Source organism: Aquarana catesbeiana, linkage group LG13 (assembly GCF_042186555.1).
Source record: "Aquarana catesbeiana isolate 2022-GZ linkage group LG13, ASM4218655v1, whole genome shotgun sequence".
NCBI lineage: Eukaryota > Metazoa > Chordata > Amphibia > Anura > Ranidae > Aquarana > Aquarana catesbeiana.
Window position 1 is genome coordinate 222,103,942 of NC_133336.1, and position 21,792 is coordinate 222,125,733.

At 57.0% G+C, this 21,792-nt stretch overlaps 1 protein-coding gene across 3 annotated transcripts; it reads right to left on the minus strand.

The window, feature by feature from the left end:
• Nucleotides 1–2,847: 2,847 nt before the first annotated feature.
• RFX5 (regulatory factor X5) lies at nt 2,848–15,007 on the minus strand. 3 transcript variants are annotated; one of them, XM_073609152.1, is made up of 10 exons: nt 14,891–15,007; nt 11,382–11,516; nt 11,108–11,141; nt 10,197–10,279; nt 7,337–7,456; nt 7,116–7,232; nt 6,676–6,757; nt 5,098–5,296; nt 4,897–4,997; nt 2,848–4,150 (listed from the first exon to the last, which is right to left on the minus strand). In XM_073609152.1, exons 2-10 carry the CDS (start codon nt 11,495–11,497, stop codon nt 3,203–3,205), a joined length of 1,800 nt encoding a protein of 599 aa, XP_073465253.1. In that variant the 5' UTR covers nt 11,498–11,516; nt 14,891–15,007; the 3' UTR covers nt 2,848–3,202. The 3 variants fall into 3 exon arrangements, with proteins under 3 accessions (XP_073465253.1, XP_073465254.1, XP_073465252.1); XM_073609153.1 differs by lacking the exon at nt 14,891–15,007 and adding an exon at nt 14,753–14,884; XM_073609151.1 differs by lacking the exon at nt 14,891–15,007 and adding an exon at nt 14,718–14,870.
• Between the last annotated feature and the right edge of the window lie 6,785 nt (nt 15,008–21,792).

The window sequence follows — 21,792 nt, forward strand, 5'->3', positions numbered from 1 at the left end:
GGAACCCCATGCTATCCTCATTGCTCCTCTCAGTCATGGAGAAACCTCATATACCTTCCCCCTCCATTCAGTCCTGGAGGGACCCCATATTGTCCTCCTTGCTCTCCTCAGTCCTGGGAAAACATCACTGTCCAATGCTGGGGCTCCACCCTCCTGACCCATCCTGGAGCTCTGCCCTATGCTGGAGCCCCGCCACACTGTCCCATATGCTGGAGCCCCGCCACACTGCCCCATCACACTGTCCCATGCTGGAGCCCCGTCACACACTGCCCCATGCTGGAGCCCCTCCACACTGCCCCACGCTGGAGCCCCTCCACACTGCCCCACGCTGGAGCCCCTCCACACTGCCCCACGCTGGAGCCCCTCCACACTGTCCCATATGCTGAAGCCCCTCCACACTGTCCCATATGCTGAAGCCCCTCCACACTGCCCCACGCTGGAGCCCCTCCACACTGCCCCACGCTGGAGCCCCTCCACACTGCCCCACGCTGGAGCCCCTCCACACTGCCCCACGCTGGAGCCCCTCCACACTGCCCCACGCTGGAGCCCCTCCACACTGCCCCATCACACTGTCCCATATGCTGCAGCCCCGCCACACTGTCCCATATGCTGCAGCCCCGCCACACTGTCCCATATGCTGCAGCCCCGCCACACTGTCCCATATGCTGCAGCCCCGCCACACTGTCCCATATGCTGCAGCCCCGCCACACTGTCTCATATGCTGCAGCCCCGCCACACTGTCCCATATGCTGCAGCCCCGCCACACTGTCCCATATGCTGGAGCCCCGCCACATTGTGCCATATGCTGGAGCCCCGCCACACTGTCCCATATGCTGGATCCCCTCCACACTGCCCCATATGCTGGATCCCCTCCACACTGCCCCATCACACTGTCCCATGCTGGAGCCCGGCCACACTGCCCCATGCTGGAGCCCCTCCACACTGTCCCATGCTGGAGCCCCTCCACACTGTCCCATGCTGGAGCCCCTCCACACTGTCCCATGCTGGAGCCCCTCCACACTGTCCCATGCTGGAGCCCCTCCACACTGTCCCATGCTGGAGCCCCTCCACACTGTCCCATGCTGGAGCCCCTCCACACTGTCCCATGCTGGAGCCCCTCCACACTGTGCCATATGCTGGAGGCCCGCCACACTGTGCCATATGCTGGAGGCCCGCCACACTGTCCCATATGCTGGAGGCCCGCCACACTGTCCCATATGCTGGAGGCCCGCCACACTGTCCCATATGCTGGAGGCCCGCCACACTGTCCCATATGCTGGAGGCCCGCCACACTGTCCCATATGCTGGAGGCCCGCCACACTGTCCCATATGCTGGAGGCCCGCCACACTGTCCCATATGCTGCAGCCCCGCCACACTGTCCCATATGCTGCAGCCCCGCCACACTGTCCCATATGCTGCAGCCCCGCCACACTGTCCCATATGCTGCAGCCCCGCCACACTGTCCCATATGCTGCAGCCCCGCCACACTGTCCCATATGCTGCAGCCCCGCCACACTGTCCCATATGCTGCAGCCCCGCCACACTGTCCCATATGCTGCAGCCCCGCCACACTGTCCCATATGCTGCAGCCCCGCCACACTGTCCCATATGCTGGAGCCCCGCCACACTGTCCCATATGCTGGAGCCCCGCCACACTGTCCCATATGCTGGAGCCCCGCCACACTGTCCCATATGCTGGAGCCCCGCCACACTGTCCCATATGCTGGAGCCCCGCCACACTGTCCCATATGCTGGAGCCCCGCCACACTGTCCCATATGCTGGAGCCCCACCACACTGTCCCATATGCTGGAGCCCCGCCACACTGTCCCATGCTGGAGCCCCTCCACAGTGCCCCATCACAGTCCCATGCTGGAGCCCCGCCATACTGTGCCATATGCTGGAGGCCCGCCACACTGTCCCATATGCTGGAGGCCCGCCACACTGTCCCATATGCTGGAGGCCCGCCACACTGTCCCATATGCTGGAGGCCCGCCACACTGTCCCATATGCTGGAGGCCCGCCACACTGTCCCATATGCTGGAGCCCCGCCACACTGTCCCATATGCTGGAGCCCCGCCACACTGTCCCATATGCTGGAGCCCCGCCACACTGTCCCATATGCTGGAGCCCCGCCACACTGTCCCATATGCTGGAGCCCCGCCACACTGTCCCATATGCTGGAGCCCCGCCACACTGTCCCATATGCTGGAGCCCCGCCACACTGCCCCACGCTGGAGCCCCGCCACACTGCCCCACGCTGGAGCCCCGCCACACTGCCCCACGCTGGAGCCCCGCCACACTGCCCCACGCTGGAGCCCCTCCACACTGCCCCACGCTGGAGCCCCTCCACACTGCCCCACGCTGGAGCCCCGCCACACTGTCCCATATGCTGGATCCCCTCCACACTGCCCCATCACACTGCCCCATGCTGGAGCCCCTCCACACTGCCCCATGCTGGAGCCCCTCCACACTGCCCCACGCTGGAGCCCCTCCACACTGCCCCACGCTGGAGCCCCGTCACACGCTGGAGCCCCGCCACACTGCCCCACGCTGGAGCCCCGCCACACTGCCCCACGCTGGAGCCCCGCCACACTGCCCCACGCTGGAGCCCCGCCACACTGCCCCACCCCCTTTTTTTTATGTCTTTGGATCGAGCAAGTGAGAACCTCTGTCCAGTTTATTATTGCTGTCTATGTGCCCATTGGGGGGGTGGGGGGCGATCTCACTTCACTTCCTGTCCCAGTGACACCAGCCCAATAAATGAGGACACAGAGAGCAATAATAATCTGATGGATCCTGGCCATTTCCCAGGAAGGGCCACAAGAAAGACTCCACCCACATCTGCTTTGTAAGAAATTTTCCTTTTATCGAAGTGTGAAGGGCTGACATATGATACAAACAATGAGGGGGAGGGGCGTACGCTGGGAGTGTCACCGAGTCCATTACGCTCCACTGGTAGAAATGTGATGATGTCATCTGAAAACCTATCAATATATCATAAACAGGGGGGGGGGGGGGCGGCTATGGCTCTTTTCCTGCGTCCAATCCCCTGGCGGAATGGTAGACGTCTGTGTCCTTTCCTGGACGCAGGGTCCTCCCAGGTTGGCCAGGGGGTGGTGGTGTGGAGGGGGGGGGGGGGGGAGGGGGAAGGGCGGAACTGTTCCTGCTCAGGGATACATGCGAAGGGGAGGAGGAGTCCGTCAATCCACTTGGATCGTGTCCCATTCCAATTCTTCCGGCGCAAACCCTTCCTCTCTGCTACTCCTCTGCTCTGCAGTCCGTACGCTCCACTGAACCAGGCTCTGTCGGCCATCTTGGATGACGCTGACCTGGTTCGGCACGACGTCCGCCCTCCTGGCCTCGGGGGTGGACTGGGTTGTCTCGGCTTGGCCAGGAGAAAGCGGCGTGAGCTGTGGCACCTCTGGCGCCTCCAGCTGACATTGCAGGATCTCTTCTCCGGTAGCCAGCGGCACTGCGGTGTCGTCTCCTTGTGTGACGGCGTCCGGTGGGGCAGAGGAGCCGACAAGGTCCTGGGCATTGTCTCTAATTTGCGTCGTGCCGGGGATTTCGCCCGCCATCCTCCCCGGCTGTGCCGTAGACGTTGATGGCCCTTTGCCGAGGTTAGGTTGAGTGTCCACCTTCCGCGGGCGACCCCGCTTTCTTTTCGACTGTCCCTCCTCCGGGGAGGCCGCGAGCCGTTTGGCCGCTTTGTTCTCGGCGCCCGAGCCGCCCGCCAGCTCTTTGATGCCGTTCTGGTTGGCTTTTGGAAGGGCGTGCGGCTCCAAGTTGACCATGTCGGGAAGGATCATACTGATGACGGGCTGGGCCACCGGCTGAGGGACCAACCCCGTCCCGTTCACCCCCGCCGTGACCGCCAGGGGCACTACCGGCGGAACGGCGGCGAACGGCAAAGGGGACACCTTCACGTGCCCAGGGATGATATTGGAAGCCAGGACGGGAGGGGGGAATCGGACCGGCGGGCTGGAACTGATGAACTTTTCTTCTGTGGGGAGGCGGGGCCGGAGGACCGGAAGCTTGGCGACCAAGGCGTCCACCCGGGGGCTGCTGGCTGCCTTCTGAGGCTCGGGGGGGCGCTTCTTCACCTGCGGGGGGCTGACCGGGTGCGTATTGGGGGGCGACTTCTTGTTCTAAAAATAAAAAAAAGTGAGGGTTGAGTTTACTATAGTTCCGTAACGAGGAGTGAGGAAGAAGAAGGGAGGAGGATAGAGGAGGAGGAAAAGGAGGACGGGGAAGATGAAGAGGAAAAAGAAAGAAGAGGAAAAAGAAACGAAAAAAGGAAGAAGGGGAAGAGGAAAAGGAAAAAGGCAGGAAGAGGAAAAAGGAAGAAGAGGAAAAAGGAAGAAAAAGGAAAAGGAGAAAGAGGAAGGCAAAGGCAAAGGAGGAAGAGGAAGACAAAGGCAAAGGAGGAAGAGGAAGACAAAGGCAAAGGAGGAAGAGGAAGACAAGGCAAAGGAGGAAGAGGAAGACAAGGCAAAGGAGGAAGAGGAAGACAAGGCAAAGGAGGAAGAGGAAGACAAGGCAAAGGAGGAAGAGAAAAAGAAGGAAGAAGAGAAGGTATTCAGCTAGTCTTGCGGACCACACACCACCAAAAGGTGACCAGGCTGCTTCCTATCTCAGCTTTACAGCTTCCTGTGTCAGGGCTCCACCCACAATGAATGGCCCAATCACATGTCTTTTTATTGCTGAGTGAGCAAAAGGGCCTAACAGGAAGGTGTAAACCAAATCCAGGAAATGGTGGAGCCACCAACCTTGCTGTGGTGTGTAAAATCACAGGACCGTCCAAACAAAATGACAAATACATTGGCAGGTTAAACAATCCACATTTATGTATTTGGGCCATGTATATTACCCCCCCCCCACCCACAGTGCTCACCTTATTGTCTGCCGCGCTGTTATCGGGGGATGGGGGCCTCTTTGTCCCGGGCACATCTGCCGGCTGCTTCTGTAGTTTCTGCCCACCGCTCTGAGAGTTTTCTGCTCCGATGAAGAGGAAAAAAAAAAAAAAAAAAGAGAGGAGTAAAGACTGAGGAATGAGCGAGGAGGGAAGAGAGGGTGTGTTGGCATGTATTCTCACCTGACAGGACCATGGAGAGGACAAGCTCGGCATTGGCGCTGCGGGGGTTAATGATGTGCTGTTGGATCAGGAATTGGGCCACTTCCACCACGTTGTTGAACGATCGCTTCAGGATCTTCTCCGCCCAATTACAGATCAGAGCGCAGGAGGCATTTATCACGTCGTTATTGTATGACTGGACCAGATCTGTCAGCTCCGACTGAACGAGGAGGAGAGGGGATCATCAGATGGATGTATGATGGGCAAGAGATGAGAAGGTGAAGGAAGAGCGAGGAGGATGGAGGCAGGGCAATGAGGAGGATGGAGGCAGGGCAATGAGGAGGGTTGAGGAAGAGGATTGAGGAGGAATGAGGCGGATCGAGGAATGAGGAATATTGAGGAAGAGGAATGAGGAAGATTGAGGAAAGAAGAAGGATTGAGGAAGGAAGAGGGATTATGGAAGGAAGGAGGAGCATGGAGGATGAAGGTTTAAGAGAAAGAAATGAGGAGTGAGGAGGATCAAGGAGAAAGGAGGAGGAATTGGGGAAGAGAAAGGAGGATTGCAAAGGATTTAGGAAGAGGATAGAGGAAGAAGAGGAAGGAGTAGGTAGGAAGGTGGAGGAATGAAGTGCAAGGAGGGTGAAGAGAAGGGAAGGTGTAATAGGAAGATCAAGGAGGAGGAATTGGGAAAGAGGAAGGAGGAGGTAGGAAGGCAAAGCATGGAGGATAGAGGATGAAGAGAGAGGAAGGTGGAGGAAGAAGAAAAGAAGAATGAGGATGATTAAGGAGGAAGGGGGAGGAATTGGGGAAGAGAAAGGAGGAGGATTGCAGAGCAAGGAGGGGGATTAAGGACGAGGAAGGAAAGAGCAAGAAGGAAGGAAGGAAGGAAGGAAGGAAGGAAGGAAGGAAGGAAGGAAGGAAGGAAGGAAGGAAGGAAGGAAGGAAGGAAGGAAGGAAGGAAGGAAGGAAGGAAGGAAGGAAGGACATGGAGAAAGAAAAAAAGAGGAGTGAGGAGGATCAAGGAGGGTGAAGAAAGAGGAAGGATTGAGAAAAGGGAGCAAAGGAGGCTATCGGCCAAATAACAGTGGAGAAAGGAGGATGGAGAAGCAATCATAGAGGGGAAAGATGAAGGACGAACAAGTAGGATGGAAGAGTGTGGAGGGCGAAGGAAAGAAATACAAAAGAGGGTGGAGGAAGAGGGTAGCAAGGGGTGGAGAAGAAGAGGGATGGAGGAATGAGGAGGAGGCAGAAAAGGGTAGCAAGGAAGTTAGAGGAGCAAAGAGAAGAATGGAGGAGTGAGTTAGAAGGGGGAAGAAAAGGAGGGGAGCGAGGAGGATGGAAGGACGAGGGCAGTGGAGGAAACATGAGCAAGGAAAACGGAGGAGCATGGAGTATGAAGCTGTGAGGTAGGTGCAGGAAGGAGGAGGGAGGTGGGGTGGGTGCAGGAAAAAAAGAGCGAGGAGCGAGGTGGGGGCATGAAACAGGAGCGAGGTGGGTGCACGAAGGAGGAGCGAGGCCTGCACAGGAAGGAGGGGCGAGGCGGGTGCAGAGAGGAGGAGCGAGGCGGGTGCAGAGAGGAGGAGGTAGACTTGCACTTACACTTTCTGTCATCTTCAGGTCCAGGCTGGGCAGGGGCGGCATGCTCACCATACTCTTCCTCCGCAGGCCGCTGTAGCAATACGTTTCATTGGTTAAGGAGACTCTACAATATTCTGGCTTTGACTCCAATAAAACATTTGTCAGCCAATGAGCTTCAGGTAGAGGATCCCCCCCTTCCGCAGCTCATTGGCCTGGCAATCAGAACCCAAGCTCCTCCCACACCTACAGTTCCCCGGCTAGCAGTGCGGTCGATCAGCCTTGCTCCCTCTTTGGCATGTCGGGGCACACCGTCCCATGCTGGCCCAGGATACCCCAATTCCTGGAGAATACCGGCAGGAAGTCAGCGGTGCGCCGGAAAATGTCCCCCCCCCATCCTCTGTGCCCCCAGACCTCAGTTCCGGTTCTCTTCTTGGGTCTCCCACACACACACAGAAGGATATTTGGACTGGCCGCGTCCCCCCAGCCTCCTCGCCTTTATATTGGGGAAGATCTCCCGAATGATCTTCCCGAAGTTGGCCACGCTGAGCGGCCGCCCGCAGAGGTTGTCGCAGTATCGCCTATGTAGAGAGAGAGACACAAAGACGTGACATAAGACGTGATTGGTTAGATCCCCCTCCCCCCTTGGTCTCAGGGACCTATGACCCCGCCCCCCCTCACTCACTTATAAGCATCGTAGACATCCTGTTTGGGCAGGCAGGTGTCGGTGTGCTCCTCCAGGTGGTTCCGGATCCACGTACAGGCGTGCATGTGCTCCGCCGTGGTCACACATCCTACATCCAGGCTGTACGGAGGAGGAGGGGAGAGGGAGGAGCCAATTATTACCCCAACATACATGGGAGGAGGAGGGGAGAGGGAGGAGCCAATTATTACCCCAACATACATGGGAGGAGGAGGGGAGAGGGAGGAGCCAATTATTACCCCAACATACATGGGAGGAGGGGGGGGAGAAGGAGGAGCCAATTATTACCCCAACATACATGGGAGGAGGAAGGGAGAGGGAGGAGCCAATTATTACCCCAACATACATGGGAGAAGGAAGGGAGAGGGAGGAGCCAATTATTACCCCAACATACATGGGAGGAGGAGGGGAGAGGGAGGAGCCAATTATTACCCCAACATACATGGGAGAAGGAAGGGAGAGGGAGGAGCCATCTATTACCCCAACATACATGGGAGGAGGAGGGGAGAGGGAGGAGCCAATTATTACCCCAACATACATGGGAGGAGGAGGGGAGAGGGAGGAGCCAATTATTACCCCAACATACATGGGAGAGGGAGGAGCCAATTATTACCCCAACATACATGGGAGGAGGGGGGGAGAGGGAGGAGCCAATTATTAACCCAACATACATGGGAGGAGGGGGGGAGATTGAGGAGCCAATTATTACCCCAACATACATGGGAGGAGGAGGGGAGAGGGAGGAGCCAATTATTACCCCAACATACATGGGAGAAGGAGGGGAGAGGGAGGAGCCAATTATTACCCCAACATACATGGGAGGAGGGGAGGAGAGGGAGGAGCCAATTATTAACCCAACATAAATTGGAAGGGGGGGTAATTGGGGATCACTGGCACAGCCCATAAAGAATAGTCCTGTCCACCCCCCCCCCCCCCCCCAAGGATGGCCAATTGTCATGTACATCCCTCCTCTTCACACTCCGAGAAGGGTGAAAGGTCACCTGAGGTCAGACGACCCTCATAAGACTCTTCTCTGATACCGCTATGCAGATTCAGGAGCTGGTACACAGCGTGTCACATCACCATTGGGGCAGCGGGTGTCAGGGCTTCCAGTGATCACCATACACCCCCCCCCGCCACCCACCTCCCCCAGAGTCAGACTTGAAGAAGGTAAAGATAAAGATGGAGGCAAATATACAGCAGCTTGAAAAAGTATTCATACCCCTTGAAATTTCCCACATTTTGTGTTACAACCAAAAAACGTAAAATGTATTTTATTGGGATTTTATGTGATAGACCAACACAAAGTGATTAATATTATCAATAATAACTATAATTAGGGATGTCCCGGTACCACTTTTTTAAGACCGAGTACAAGTACCGATACTTTTTTTCCCAGTACTCTCTGATAACGATTACCGATACTTTTTTTTTTTTTAATGTCATGTGACAGTTTGACTGATGGGCACGGATAGGTGGCACTGACAAGTGGCTGGCACTGACAGACGGCACTTATGGGCACTGACAGGTGGCTGGCACTGAAATGCAGCAATAAGTGACATGAGGAAAGGATTTATTTTTGAAATGCTGTAATGTGGCGCCCATCTTGGTACACCCTGCCGCAGTAAGCAGCAGCAGACATCTTGTTACACCCAGCTCGAACTATATGGGCTGGGTGTAACAAGATGTCCGCTGCTGGCTTACTACAGCCGAGTGCAGGGTGTACCAAGATGGGCGTCGGGATGTTCAGCCGCCGACGGCTCTCTCTGTTGTCTCTCTCTCTGATCTCTCTCTGTAGTTTTGTACCTGGATCTCCAGAGGAGATAGGAAAGTGAAAGTAAACTCAGCTTCAATCTCTGTCAATTATATATTATAAATCACTTTATTATTTTAAGAACAGAAAATATTTTATATTTATATTTTATTTTACAAAATATTTTTATATAATATTCATAATAATTACTATTAAATATAAAATTTATTTTCTTTTAAATTATGAAAATAATTTCTATATAAAAATAAAGTGATTTATAATATTAAGCTCTTTATTTATTAACAAAATATAAAGTAATAATCACTTTAATTTATATTATTAAAATATATATACACACACAAGAGACTAAATAATAATATTTTTTATTATTCACTTTATTTTATACAGTGCCTTGAAAAGTATTCATACCCCTTGAAATTTCCCACATTTTTTCATGTTACAATGTAATGTATTTTATTGGGATTTTATGTGATAGACCAACACAAAGTGTCACATAATTGTCACATAAAATCCCAATAAAATACATTTACGTCTTTGGGTGTAACATGACTAAATGTGGAGAATGTCAAGGGGTATGAATACTTTTTTAAGGCGCTGTAATTCCGCGTACAGACGATCGGAATTTCCGACAACCAAACCGTGTTTTTTTTTTTTCCGACGGATGTTGGCTCAAACTTGTCCTGCTTACACACGGTCACACAAATCTTGTCGGGAATTTCGAATGTCAAGATCGCGGTGACGTACAAGCCGTACGACGGGACTAGAAAAATTAAGTTGAATAGCCAGTGCGACTCTTCTGCTCGATTCCGAGCATGCGTGGAACTTTGTGTGTCGGAATTGTGTACACACGATCGGAATTTACGAGAACGGATTTTGTTGTCGGAAAATTTGAGATCCAGATCTCAAATTTTTGTTGTCGGAAATTCGGATCGTGTGTACGCAGCATAACCCTTCCATAGGAAAGCCTGTGGTTGGTAATAGAGGAACCGCAGTGACAGGTTCTCTTTAATAGCAGCAAAGTGAACACGGCTAAAGCCTGTACGGGGTGTTCTGGGGGGGTGACAATACCTTTTGTCGGGGCTGCTGGGGCCGGGCGGCAGCTGGAGGTACAGGTACAGCTTGTCATAGTCAGACAACTTCTGGACATCCCCCTGCAGGGTGACACCGAGAGGGTCAGAGGGCGGACAGGTGAAGGGGGGAAATAGGACATACAGGGAGAGTTTGGGGGTCACAAACAGGTATACGAGGGTCAGATATACAGCTATCACTCAGGTGCAAATTCAAAGTAAGGAGGTCACACATGCAGCGAGGGGTCATAAATACAGTAAGGGGTTGAGGTCAGGGTCAAATGTCACACAGTCAGCCAGGAATTAGGGTCAGAGGTCACCCATACAGCCAGGATTCTGAAGCCACACATCCGGGGTTCAGGGTCAGAGGTCACACAGCCAGGGTTTGGGGTCAAAGGACATGAGTACAATCATTGTATAAGGTTAGAGAGTTGACAGGGTTAAGGGTCAGGGGGTCACACAGTCAGGGAATAAGGTTAGGGTTGGCATAGCCAGGGGCTCAGGGGTCACGACTACAGTCAGGTTTTGGCTCAGGGGTCACGACTACAGTCAGGTTTTGGCTCAGGGGTCACGACTACAGTCAGGTTTTGGGTCAGGGGTCATGAATACAGTCAGGTTTTGGGTCAGGGGTCATGAATACAGTCAGGTTTTGGGTCAGGAGTTCAGGGTCAGAGGTCATGAATAGTCAGGTTTTGGGTCAGGGGTCATGACTACAGTCAGGTTTTGGGTCAGGAGTTCAGGGTCAGAGGTCATGACTACAGTCAGGTTTTGGGTCAGGGGTCATGACTACAGTCAGGTTTTGGGTCAGGGGGTTCAGGGTTAGAGGTCATGAATAGTCAGGTTTTGGGTCATGAATACAGTCAGGTTTTGGGTCAGGGGGTTCAGGGTCAGAGGTCACACAAGGTTCAGTACCAGTATACCGTCCACTTTTGTTTGCACGGCTTTCCTGTTGATAGAAAATAAAAACCAAATCAGAGATAAGAAAGTGTTCCCCCCTGAGATATCATCATTACTACACAACAAACATATTCCCCATACCGGCACTGAGTGCAAGCTCCTGGGCCAGGCTCCGCCCACATGATAGACAGACTCGATCATGTGGTAAGAGTGTAAGCTCAGTGGCCCAGTGCTGCTCCCAGTACAGAGGGGAGGGGTCAGGCAGTACACAGAGTGGGAGGAGTCTCACGTGATGCGGCTGCGCAGTTTCTGCAGAAGGTTGATGGGTTCGGTCTCCTCCTGCGATTCTCCCGCCGTCAGTCCGCCTTTCTTCAAGATCTTTTCATAGAGCGCGTCCTCTGCCATCCCCTCCAGCGTGCCGGACCTGCCGGGGACACCACAGTCACTCCGTGCACAGTACACCCTCTGCTGTCCTCATCACCCCCCCCCCCCTTAACACCCTTCCCCATATCATTGTGCTTCTCATCTTCCTCCTTATTACCCCGCCATACCTCTCCCTCCCCCCGATTTGCCCCTGTCATTCCCCTTGGTATATTGTTCTGGTCAGTGCCAGGACCAGGCAGAAGAGGCACCAGTTTATGGCGCTGTGCTAATGGGGAGGACCCACCCCTGATCTGCCATTGGTGGAGCTCTGCAGTCAGTGTGACCTCTGCCTGTCCTATGTTAGGGGGTGCCGACACAGCGCTCATCATACAGAGTACAGAGGAGGTGGAGGAGGGTGTCCTGATCTACTTTTATAAAGAAAGTTTGATAAAAAAAAAAACACACACATCCCTTTATTAACAATAATCAGCTTGTATAAACTCCTCCCCCTCACTATTGCCTATCCATCATCCAGAGTAATCACATAACAGCCCCTCCCCTTCCCCAGATCACAGCCCCCCACTATCATAGCCCCTCCCCCTCCCCACAACCCCTCCCCTTCCTACTCCCTGCATCACAACCATTCCCCTCACAACCCCTCCCCACATGAGAACGTCCGGCGTCTGGTGACCCAATAGAGGCGTCTGGTGACCCCACACATGGAGATGTCTGCTGACCCCACACATGGAGACGTCTGGTGACCCCATAGAGGCGTCTGGTGACCCCACACATGGAGACGTCTGGTGACCCCATAGAGGCGTCTGGTGACCCCACACATGGAGACGTCTGGTGACCCCACACATGAGGACGCCCCGTGTCTGCTGACCCCACACATGGAGACGTCTGGTGACCCCACACATGGAGACGTCTGGTGACCCCACACATGGAGACGTCCCGTGTCTGCTGACCCCACACATGGAGACGTCTGGTGACCCCATAGAGGCGTCTGGTGACCCCACACATGGAGACGTCTGGTGACCCCATAGAGGCGTCTGGTGACCCCACACATGGAGACGTCTGGTGACCCCACACATGGAGACGTCTGGTGACCCCACACATGAGGACGCCCCGTGTCTGCTGACCCTACACGTGGAGACGTCTGGTGACCCCACACATGAGGACGCCCCGTGTCTGCTGACCCCACACATGGAGATGTCTGGTGACCCCATAGAGGCGTCTGGTGACCCCACACATGGAGACGTCTGGTGACCCCACACATGGAGACGTCTGGTGACCCCATAGAGGCGTCTGGTGACCCCACACATGGAGACGTCTGGTGACCCCATAGAGGCGTCTGGTGACCCCACACATGGAGACGTCTGGTGACCCCACACATGGAGACGTCCCGTGTCTGCTGACCCCACACATGGAGACGTCTGGTGACCCCACACATGGAGACGTCTGGTGACCCCACACATGAGGACGCCCCGTGTCTGCTGACCCTACACGTGGAGACGTCTGGTGACCCCACACATGAGGACGCCCCGTGTCTGCTGACCCCACACATGGAGATGTCTGGTGACCCCATAGAGGCGTCTGGTGACCCCACACATGGAGACGTCTGGTGACCCCACACATGGAGACGTCTGGTGACCCCATAGAGGCGTCTGGTGACCCCACACATGGAGACGTCTGGTGACCCCATAGAGGCGTCTGGTGACCCCACACATGGAGACGTCTGGTGACCCCACACATGGAGACGTCCCGTGTCTGCTGACCCCACACATGGAGACGTCTGGTGACCCCACACATGGAGACGTCTGGTGACCCCACACATGAGGACGCCCCGTGTCTGCTGACCCCACACATGGAGATGTCTGGTGACCCCATAGAGGCGTCTGGTGACCCCACACATGGAGACGTCTGGTGACCCCACACATGGAGACGTCCCGTGTCTGCTGACCCCACACATGGAGACGTCTGGTGACCCCACACATGGAGACGTCTGGTGACCCCACACATGAGGACGCCCCGTGTCTGCTGACCCTACACGTGGAGACGTCTGGTGACCCCACACATGAGGACGCCCCGTGTCTGCTGACCCCACACATGGAGATGTCTGGTGACCCCATAGAGGCGTCTGGTGACCCCACACATGGAGACGTCTGGTGACCCCACACATGGAGACGTCTGGTGACCCCATAGAGGCGTCTGGTGACCCCACACATGGAGACGTCTGGTGACCCCATAGAGGCGTCTGGTGACCCCACACATGGAGACGTCTGGTGACCCCACACATGGAGACGTCCCGTGTCTGCTGACCCCACACATGGAGACGTCTGGTGACCCCACACATGGAGACGTCTGGTGACCCCACACATGAGGACGCCCCGTGTCTGCTGACCCCACACATGGAGATGTCTGGTGACCCCATAGAGGCGTCTGGTGACCCCACACATGGAGACGTCTGGTGACCCAATAGAGGCGTCTGGTGACCCCACACATGGAGACGTCTGGTGACCCCACACATGGAGACGTCTGGTGACCCCACACATGGAGACGTCTGGAGACCCCACACATGGAGACGTCTGGTGACCCCACACATGAGGACGCCCCGTGTCTGCTGACCCCACACATGGAGACGTCTGGTGACCCCATAGAGGTGTCTGGTGACCCCACACATGAGGACGCCCCGTGTCTGATGACCCCACACATGAGGACGCCCCGTGTCTGATGACCCCACACATGAAGACACCCAGCGTCTGGTGACCCCACACATGAGGACGCCCGGCATCTGGTGACCCCACACATGAGGACGCCCCGTGTCTGATGACCCCACACATGAAGACGCCCAGCGTCTGGTGACCCCACACATGAGGACGCCCCGTGTCTGGTGACCCCACACATGAGGACGCCCCGTGTCTGGTGACCCCACACATGGATAGAGGTGTCTGGTGACCCCACACATGAGGACGCCCCGCGTCTGGTGACCCCACAGATGGATAGAAGTGTCTGGTGACCCCACACATGAGGACGCCCCGTGTCTGCTGACCCCACAGATGGATAGAAGTGTCTGGTGACCCCACACATGAGGACGCCCGACGTCTGGTGACCCCACACATGAGGACGCCCCGTGTCTAGTGACCCCACACATGAGGACGCCCCGTGTCTGGTGACCCCATAGAGGTGTCTGTTGACCCCACACATGGATAGAAGTGTCTGGTGACCCCAAAGAAGTGTTTGGCGGGTGTTCTCTCCTCACACATCACCCGGTTCCTCTCTCATGTGATTTCTGACCCTCAGCCCGCTGTCAGCCCATGAGTGGGCGGGGTTTGGTGCCTCTCGGGTAGCCCCTCCCACAGGGGGGCGTGGAGGGGCCGCTCTGCTCTCCCAGTGACCCCCCGGCCAGTAGCGCCATTCCCGGGAATCACCTACCGCCGCTACGGAGCCTCCGCACTCTCCGCTGTTCTGATTGGCCGCCGCCGCCACCACCCCTCACCTTTGCTGGATTTCTGATTGGCTTTCAGAATCGCTCTTCCCCGGAAACACAATATTCCTGTGCCCTCATTGGATAATAATCCGACCTCTGCCTGGTAACTGAATAGCGATTGGTTGGAGCGCTGAGGGCGCCAAACAGGGGCGGCTGCGCCGTGTCACAACATTCAAGGGTGGTTGGCGAGCGGTGGAGTATGGAGGCCACGCCTCTCTCTTAAAGGGGAACACACCCAGTCACCAAAGCACCAATCAGTGTAATCAGGGGCGGGGCTATCAATCCCAGCATTGTCTGAGAGCCAGATAATAGTAATATAATGTATACAATGTAATATTATATATTACCATTATCAGTATCTCTATAGGGAGAACTACAAGTCCCACCATGCCCTTTGTAGCTCCGCCCTGAGTGGTAAGGATTGTAGATTGCAAGCTCTTGGGCACAGCATCTCCACAATCCCCCATATGGGTGGTCAGAGGTCAGGGGGTGACTCTGGGGTCAGGAGTGGAGGCTTTAATATTTCATCAGAGAATCAGCATGACCCCCACAGTGTTGAGTCTGGGGGTGTGGTCAGAGTGTTGAGTCCGGGGGTGGGGTCAGAGTGTTGAGTCTGGGGGTGGGGTCAGAGTGTTGAGTCTGGGGGTGGGGTCAGAGTGTTGAGTCTGGGGGTGGGGTCAGAGTGTTGAGTCTGGGGGCGGGGTCAGAGTGTTGAGTCTGGGGGTGGGGTCAGAGTGTTGAGTCTGGGGGTGGGGTCAGAGTGTTGAGTCTGGGGGTGGGGTCAGAGTGTTGAGTCTGGGGGTGGGGTCAGAGTGTTGAGTCTGGGGGTGGGGTCAGAGTGTTGAGTCTGGGGGTGGGGTCAGAGTGTTGAGTCTGGGGGCGGGGTCAGAGTGTTGAGTCTGGGGGGCGGGGTCAGAGTGTTGAGTCTTGTGGGCGGGGTCAGAGTGTTGAGTCTGGGGGGCGGGGTCAGAGTGTTGAGTCTGGGGGTGGGGTCACAGTGATAAGTCTGGGGGTGGGGTCACGGTGTTGAGTCTGGGGGTGGGGTCACAGTGTTGAGTCTGGGGGTGGGGTCAGAGTATTGAGTCTGGGGGTGGGGTCAGAGTGTTGAGTCTGGGGGTGGGGTCAGAGTGTTGAGTCTGGGGGTGGAGTCAGAGGTCAGAGTGTTGAGTCTGGAGGTGGAGTCAGAGGTCAGAGTGTTGAGTCTGGGGGTGGGGTCAGGTGTTGAGTCTGGGGGTGGGGTCAGAGTGTTGAGTCTGGGGGTGGGGTCAGAGGTCAGAGTGTTGAGTCTGGGGGTGGGGTCAGGTGTTGAGTCTGGGGGTGGGGTCAGAGGTCACAGTGTTGAGTTTGGGGGTGGGGTCAGAGATCACAGTGTTGAGTCTGGGGGTGGGGTCAGAGTGTTGAGTCTGGGGGTGGGGTCAGAGTGTTGAGTCTGGGGGTGGGGTCAGGTGTTGAGTCTGGGGGTGGGGTCATAGTGATTAATCTGGGGTGGGGTCAGAGTGTTGAGTCTGGGGGTGGGGTCAGAGTGTTGAGTCTGGGGGTGGGGTCAGAGTGTTGAGTCTGGGGGTGGAGTCAGAGGTCAGAGTGTTGAGTCTGGGGGTGGGGTCAGAGGTCAGAGTGTTGAGTCTGGGGGTGGGGTCAGAGGTCAGAGTGTTGAGTCTGGGGGTGGGGTCAGGTGTTGAGTCTGGGGGTGGGGTCAGGTGTTGAGTCTGGGGGTGGGGTCAGAGTGTTGAGTCTGGGGGTGGGGTCAGAGTGTTGAGTCTGGGGGTGGGGTCAGAGGTCAGAGTGTTGAGTCTGGGGGTGGGGTCAGGTGTTGAGTCTGGGGGTGGGGTCAGAGGTCACAGTGTTGAGTTTGGGGGTGGGGTCAGAGATCACAGTGTTGAGTCTGGGGGTGGGGTCAGAGTGTTGAGTCTGGGGGTGGGGTCAGAGTGTTGAGTCTGGGGGTGTGGTCAGGTGTTGAGTCTGGGGGTGGGATCAGAGTGTTGAGTCTGGGGGTGGGGTCAGATTGATGAGTCTGGGGGTGGGGTCAGGTGTTGAGTCTGGGGGTGGGGTCATAGTGATTAATCTGGGGTGGGGTCAGAGTGTTGAGTTTGGGGGTGGGGTCAGAGTGTTGAGTCTGGGGGTGGGGTCAGAGTGTTGAGTCTGGGGGTGGGGTCAGGTGTTGAGTCTGGGGGTGGGGTCATAGTGATTAATCTGGGGTGGGGTCAGAGTGTTGAGTCTGGGGGTGGGGTCAGAGTGTTGAGTCTGGGGGTGGGGTCAGAGTGTTGAGTCTGGGGGCGGGGTCAGAGTGTTGAGTCTGGGGGCGGGGTCAGAGTGTTGAGTCTGGGGGGCGGGGTCAGAGTGTTGAGTCTGGGGGGCGGGGTCAGAGTGTTGAGTCTGGGGGGCGGGGTCAGAGTGTTGAGTCTGGGGGTGGGGTCACAGTGATAAGTCTGGGGGTGGGGTCACGGTGTTGAGTCTGGGGGTGGGGTCACAGTGTTGAGTCTGGGGGTGGGGTCAGAGTGTTGAGTCTGGGGGTGGGGTCAGAGTGTTGAGTCTGGGGGTGGGGTCAGAGTGTTGAGTCTGGGGGTGGAGTCAGAGGTCAGAGTGTTGAGTCTGGGGGTGGGGTCAGAGGTCAGAGTGTTGAGTCTGGGGGTGGGGTCAGGTGTTGAGTCTGGGGGTGGGGTCAGAGTGTTGAGTCTGGGGGTGGGGTCAGAGGTCAGAGTGTTGAGTCTGGGGGTGGGGTCAGGTGTTGAGTCTGGGGGTGGGGTCAGAGGTCACAGTGTTGAGTTTGGGGGTGGGGTCAGAGATCACAGTGTTGAGTCTGGGGGTGGGGTCAGAGTGTTGAGTCTGGGGGTGGGGTCAGAGTGTTGAGTCTGGGGGTGGGGTCAGGTGTTGAGTCTGGGGGTGGGGTCATAGTGATTAATCTGGGGTGGGGTCAGAGTGTTGAGTCTGGGGGTGGGGTCAGAGTGTTGAGTCTGGGGGTGGGGTCAGAGTGTTGAGTCTGGGGGTGGAGTCAGAGGTCAGAGTGTTGAGTCTGGGGGTGGGGTCAGAGGTCAGAGTGTTGAGTCTGGGGGTGGGGTCAGGTGTTGAGTCTGGGGGTGGGGTCAGGTGTTGAGTCTGGGGGTGGGGTCAGAGTGTTGAGTCTGGGGGTGGGGTCAGAGTGTTGAGTCTGGGGGTGGGGTCAGAGGTCAGAGTGTTGAGTCTGGGGGTGGGGTCAGGTGTTGAGTCTGGGGGTGGGGTCAGAGGTCACAGTGTTGAGTTTGGGGGTGGGGTCAGAGATCACAGTGTTGAGTCTGGGGGTGGGGTCAGAGTGTTGAGTCTGGGGGTGGGGTCAGAGTGTTGAGTCTGGGGGTGGGGTCAGGTGTTGAGTCTGGGGGTGGGATCAGAGTGTTGAGTCTGGGGGTGGGGTCAGAGTGATGAGTCTGGGGGTGGGGTCAGGTGTTGAGTCTGGGGGTGGGGTCAGAGTGATGAGTCCGGGGGATGGGTCACAGTGTTGAGTCTGGGGGTGGGGTCAGAGTGTTGAGTCTGGGGGTGGGGTCATAGTGTTGAGTCTGGGGGTGGGGTCAGAGTGATAAGTCTGGGGGTGGGGTCAGGTGTTGAGTCTGGGGATGGGGTCAGAGTGATAAGTCTGGGGGTGGGGTCAGGTGTTGAGTCTGGGGATGGGGTCAGAGTGATAAGTCTGGGGGTGGGGTCAGAGTGATGGGTCTGGGGGTGGGGTCAGAGTGATGAGTCCGGGGGATGGGTCACAGTGTTGAGTCCGGGGGTGGGGTCAGAGTGATAAGTCTGGGGGTGGGGTCAGGTGTTGAGTCTGGGGGTGGGGTCAGAGTGTTGAGTCTGGGGGTGGGGTCAGAGTGATGAGTCCGGGGGATGGGTCACAGTGTTGAGTCCGGGGGTGGGGTCAGAGTGATAAGTCTGGGGGTGGGGTCAGGTGTTGAGTCTGGGGGTGGGGTCAGAGTGTTGAGTCTGGGGGTGGGGTCAGAGTGATGAGTCTGGGGGTGGGGTCAGGTGTTGAGTCCGGGGGTGGGGTCAGAGTGTTGAGTCCGGGGGTGGGGTCAGAGTGTTGAGTCCGGGGGTGGGGTCAGAGTGATGAGTCTGGGGGTGGGGTCAGAGTGTTGAGTCTGGGGGTAGGGTCAGAGTGTTGAGTCTGGGGGTGGGGTCAGAGTGATAAGTCTGGGGGTGGGGTCAGGTGTTGAGTCTGGGGGTGGGGTCAGAGTGATGAGTCCGGGGGTGGGGTCAGAGTGTTGAGTCCGGGGGTGGGGTCAGAGTGTTGAGTCCGGGGGTGGGGTCAGAGTGATGAGTCCGGGGGTGGGGTCAGAGTGTTGAGTCTGGGGGCGGGGTCAGAGTGTTGAGTCTGGGGGCGGGGTCAGAGTGTTGAGTCTGGGGGGCGGGGTCAGAGTGTTGAGTCTGGGGGGCGGGGTCAGAGTGTTGAGTCTGGGGGTGGGGTCACAGTGATAAGTCTGGGGGTGGGGTCACGGTGTTGAGTCTGGGGGTGGGGTCACAGTGTTGAGTCTGGGGGTGGGGTCAGAGTGTTGAGTCTGGGGGTGGGGTCAGAGTGTTGAGTCTGGGGGTGGGGTCAGAGTGTTGAGTCTGGGGGTGGAGTCAGAGGTCAGAGTGTTGAGTCTGGGGGTGGGGTCAGAGGTCAGAGTGTTGAGTCTGGGGGTGGGGTCAGGTGTTGAGTCTGGGGGTGGGGTCAGAGTGTTGAGTCTGGGGGTGGGGTCAGAGGTCAGAGTGTTGAGTCTGGGGGTGGGGTCAGGTGTTGAGTCTGGGGGTGGGGTCAGAGGTCACAGTGTTGAGTTTGGGGGTGGGGTCAGAGATCACAGTGTTGAGTCTGGGGGTGGGGTCAGAGTGTTGAGTCTGGGGGTGGGGTCAGAGTGTGGAGTCTGGGGGTGGGGTCAGGTGTTGAGTCTGGGGGTGGGGTCATAGTGATTAATCTGGGGTGGGGTCAGAGTGTTGAGTCTGGGGGTGGGGTCAGAGTGTTGAGTCTGGGGGTGGGGTCAGAGTGTTGAGTCTGGGGGTGGGGTCAGAGGTCAGAGTGTTGAGTCTGGGGGTGGGGTCAGGTGTTGAGTCTGGGGGTGGGGTCAGAGTGTTGAGTCTGGGGGTGGGGTCAGAGTGTTGAGTCTGGGGGTGGGGTCAGAGTGTTGAGTCTGGGGGTGGGGTCAGGTGTTGAGTCTGGGGGTGGGGTCAGGTGTTGAGTCTGGGGGTGGGGTCAGAGGTCACAGTGTTGAGTTTGGGGGTGGGGTCAGAGATCACAGTGTTGAGTCTGGGGGTGGGGTCAGAGTGTTGAGTCTGGGGGTGGGGTCAGGTGTTGAGTCTGGGGGTGGGATCAGAGTGTTGAGTCTGGGGGTGGGGTCAGAGTGATGAGTCTGGGGGTGGGGTCAGGTGTTGAGTCTGGGGGTGGGGTCAGAGTGATGAGTCCGGGGGATGGGTCACAGTGTTGAGTCCGGGGGTGGGGTCAGAGTGTTGAGTCTGGGGGTGGGGTCAGAGTGTTGAGTCTGGGGGTGGGGTCAGAGTGATAAGTCTGGGGGTGGGGTCAGGTGTTGAGTCTGGGGATGGGGTCAGAGTGATAAGTCTGGGGGTGGGGTCAGGTGTTGAGTCTGGGGGTGGGGTCAGAGTGTTGAGTCTGGGGGTGGGGTCAGAGTGATGAGTCTGGGGGTGGGGTCAGGTGTTGAGTCTGGGGGTGGGGTCAGAGTGTTGAGTCCGGGGGTGGGGTCAGAGTGATGAGTCTGGGGATGGGGTCAGAGTGTTGAGTCTGGGGGTGGGGTCAGAGTGTTGAGTCTGGGGGTGGGGTCAGAGTGATAAGTCTTGGGGTGGGGTCAGGTGTTGAGTCTGGGGGTGGGGTCAGAGTGATGAGTCCGGGGGTGGGGTCAGAGTGTTGAGTCCGGGGGTGGGGTCAGAGTGTTGAGTCCGGGGGTGGGGTCAGAGTGATGAGTCCGGGGGTGGGGTCAGATTGTTGAGTCTGGGGGTGGGGTCAGAGTGATGAGTCCGGGGGTGGGGTCAGAGTGTTGAGTCTGGGGGTGGGGTCAGAGTGATGAGTCTGGGGGTGGGGTCAGAGTGTTGAGTCCGGGGGTGGGGTCAGAGTGATGAGTCTGGGGGTGGGGTCAGAGTGTTGAGTCTGGGGGTGGGGTCAGAGTGTTTGGGGGTGGGGTCAGAGTGTTGAGTCTGGGGGTGGGGGTCAGAGTGATGAGTCCGGGGGATGGGTCACAGTGTTGAGTCCGGGGGTGGGGTCAGAGTGATAAGTCTGGGGGTGGGATCAGAGTGATGAGTCTGGGGGTGGGGTCAGGTGTTGAGTCAGGGGGTGGGGTCAGAGTGTTGAGTCCGGGGGTGGGGTCAGAGTGTTGAGTCCGGGGGTGGGGTCAGGTGTTGAGTCTGGGGGTGGGGTCAGAGTGTTGAGTCCGGGGGTGGGGTCAGAGTGTTGAGTCCGGGAGTGGGGTCAGAGTGTTGAGTCTGGGGGTGGGGTCAGGTGTTGAGTCTGGGGGTGGGGTCAGAGTGTTGAGTCCGGGGGTGGGGTCAGAGTGTTGAGTCCGCGGGTGGGGTCAGAGTGATGAGTCTGGGGGTGGGGTCAGAGTGATGAGTCTGGGGGTGGGGTCAGGTGTTGAGTCTGGGGGTGGGGTCAGAGGTCAGAGTGTTGAGTCTGGGGGTGGGGTCAGGTGTTGAGTCTGGGGGTGGGGTCAGGTGTTGAGTCTGGGGGTGGGGTCAGAGTGTTGAGTCTGGGGGTGGGGTCAGAGTGTTGAGTCTGGGGTGGGGTCAGAGGTCAGAGTGTTGAGTCTGGGGGTGGGGTCAGGTGTTGAGTCTGGGGGTGGGGTCAGAGGTCACAGTGTTGAGTTTGGGGGTGGGGTCAGAGATCACAGTGTTGAGTCTGGGGGTGGGGTCA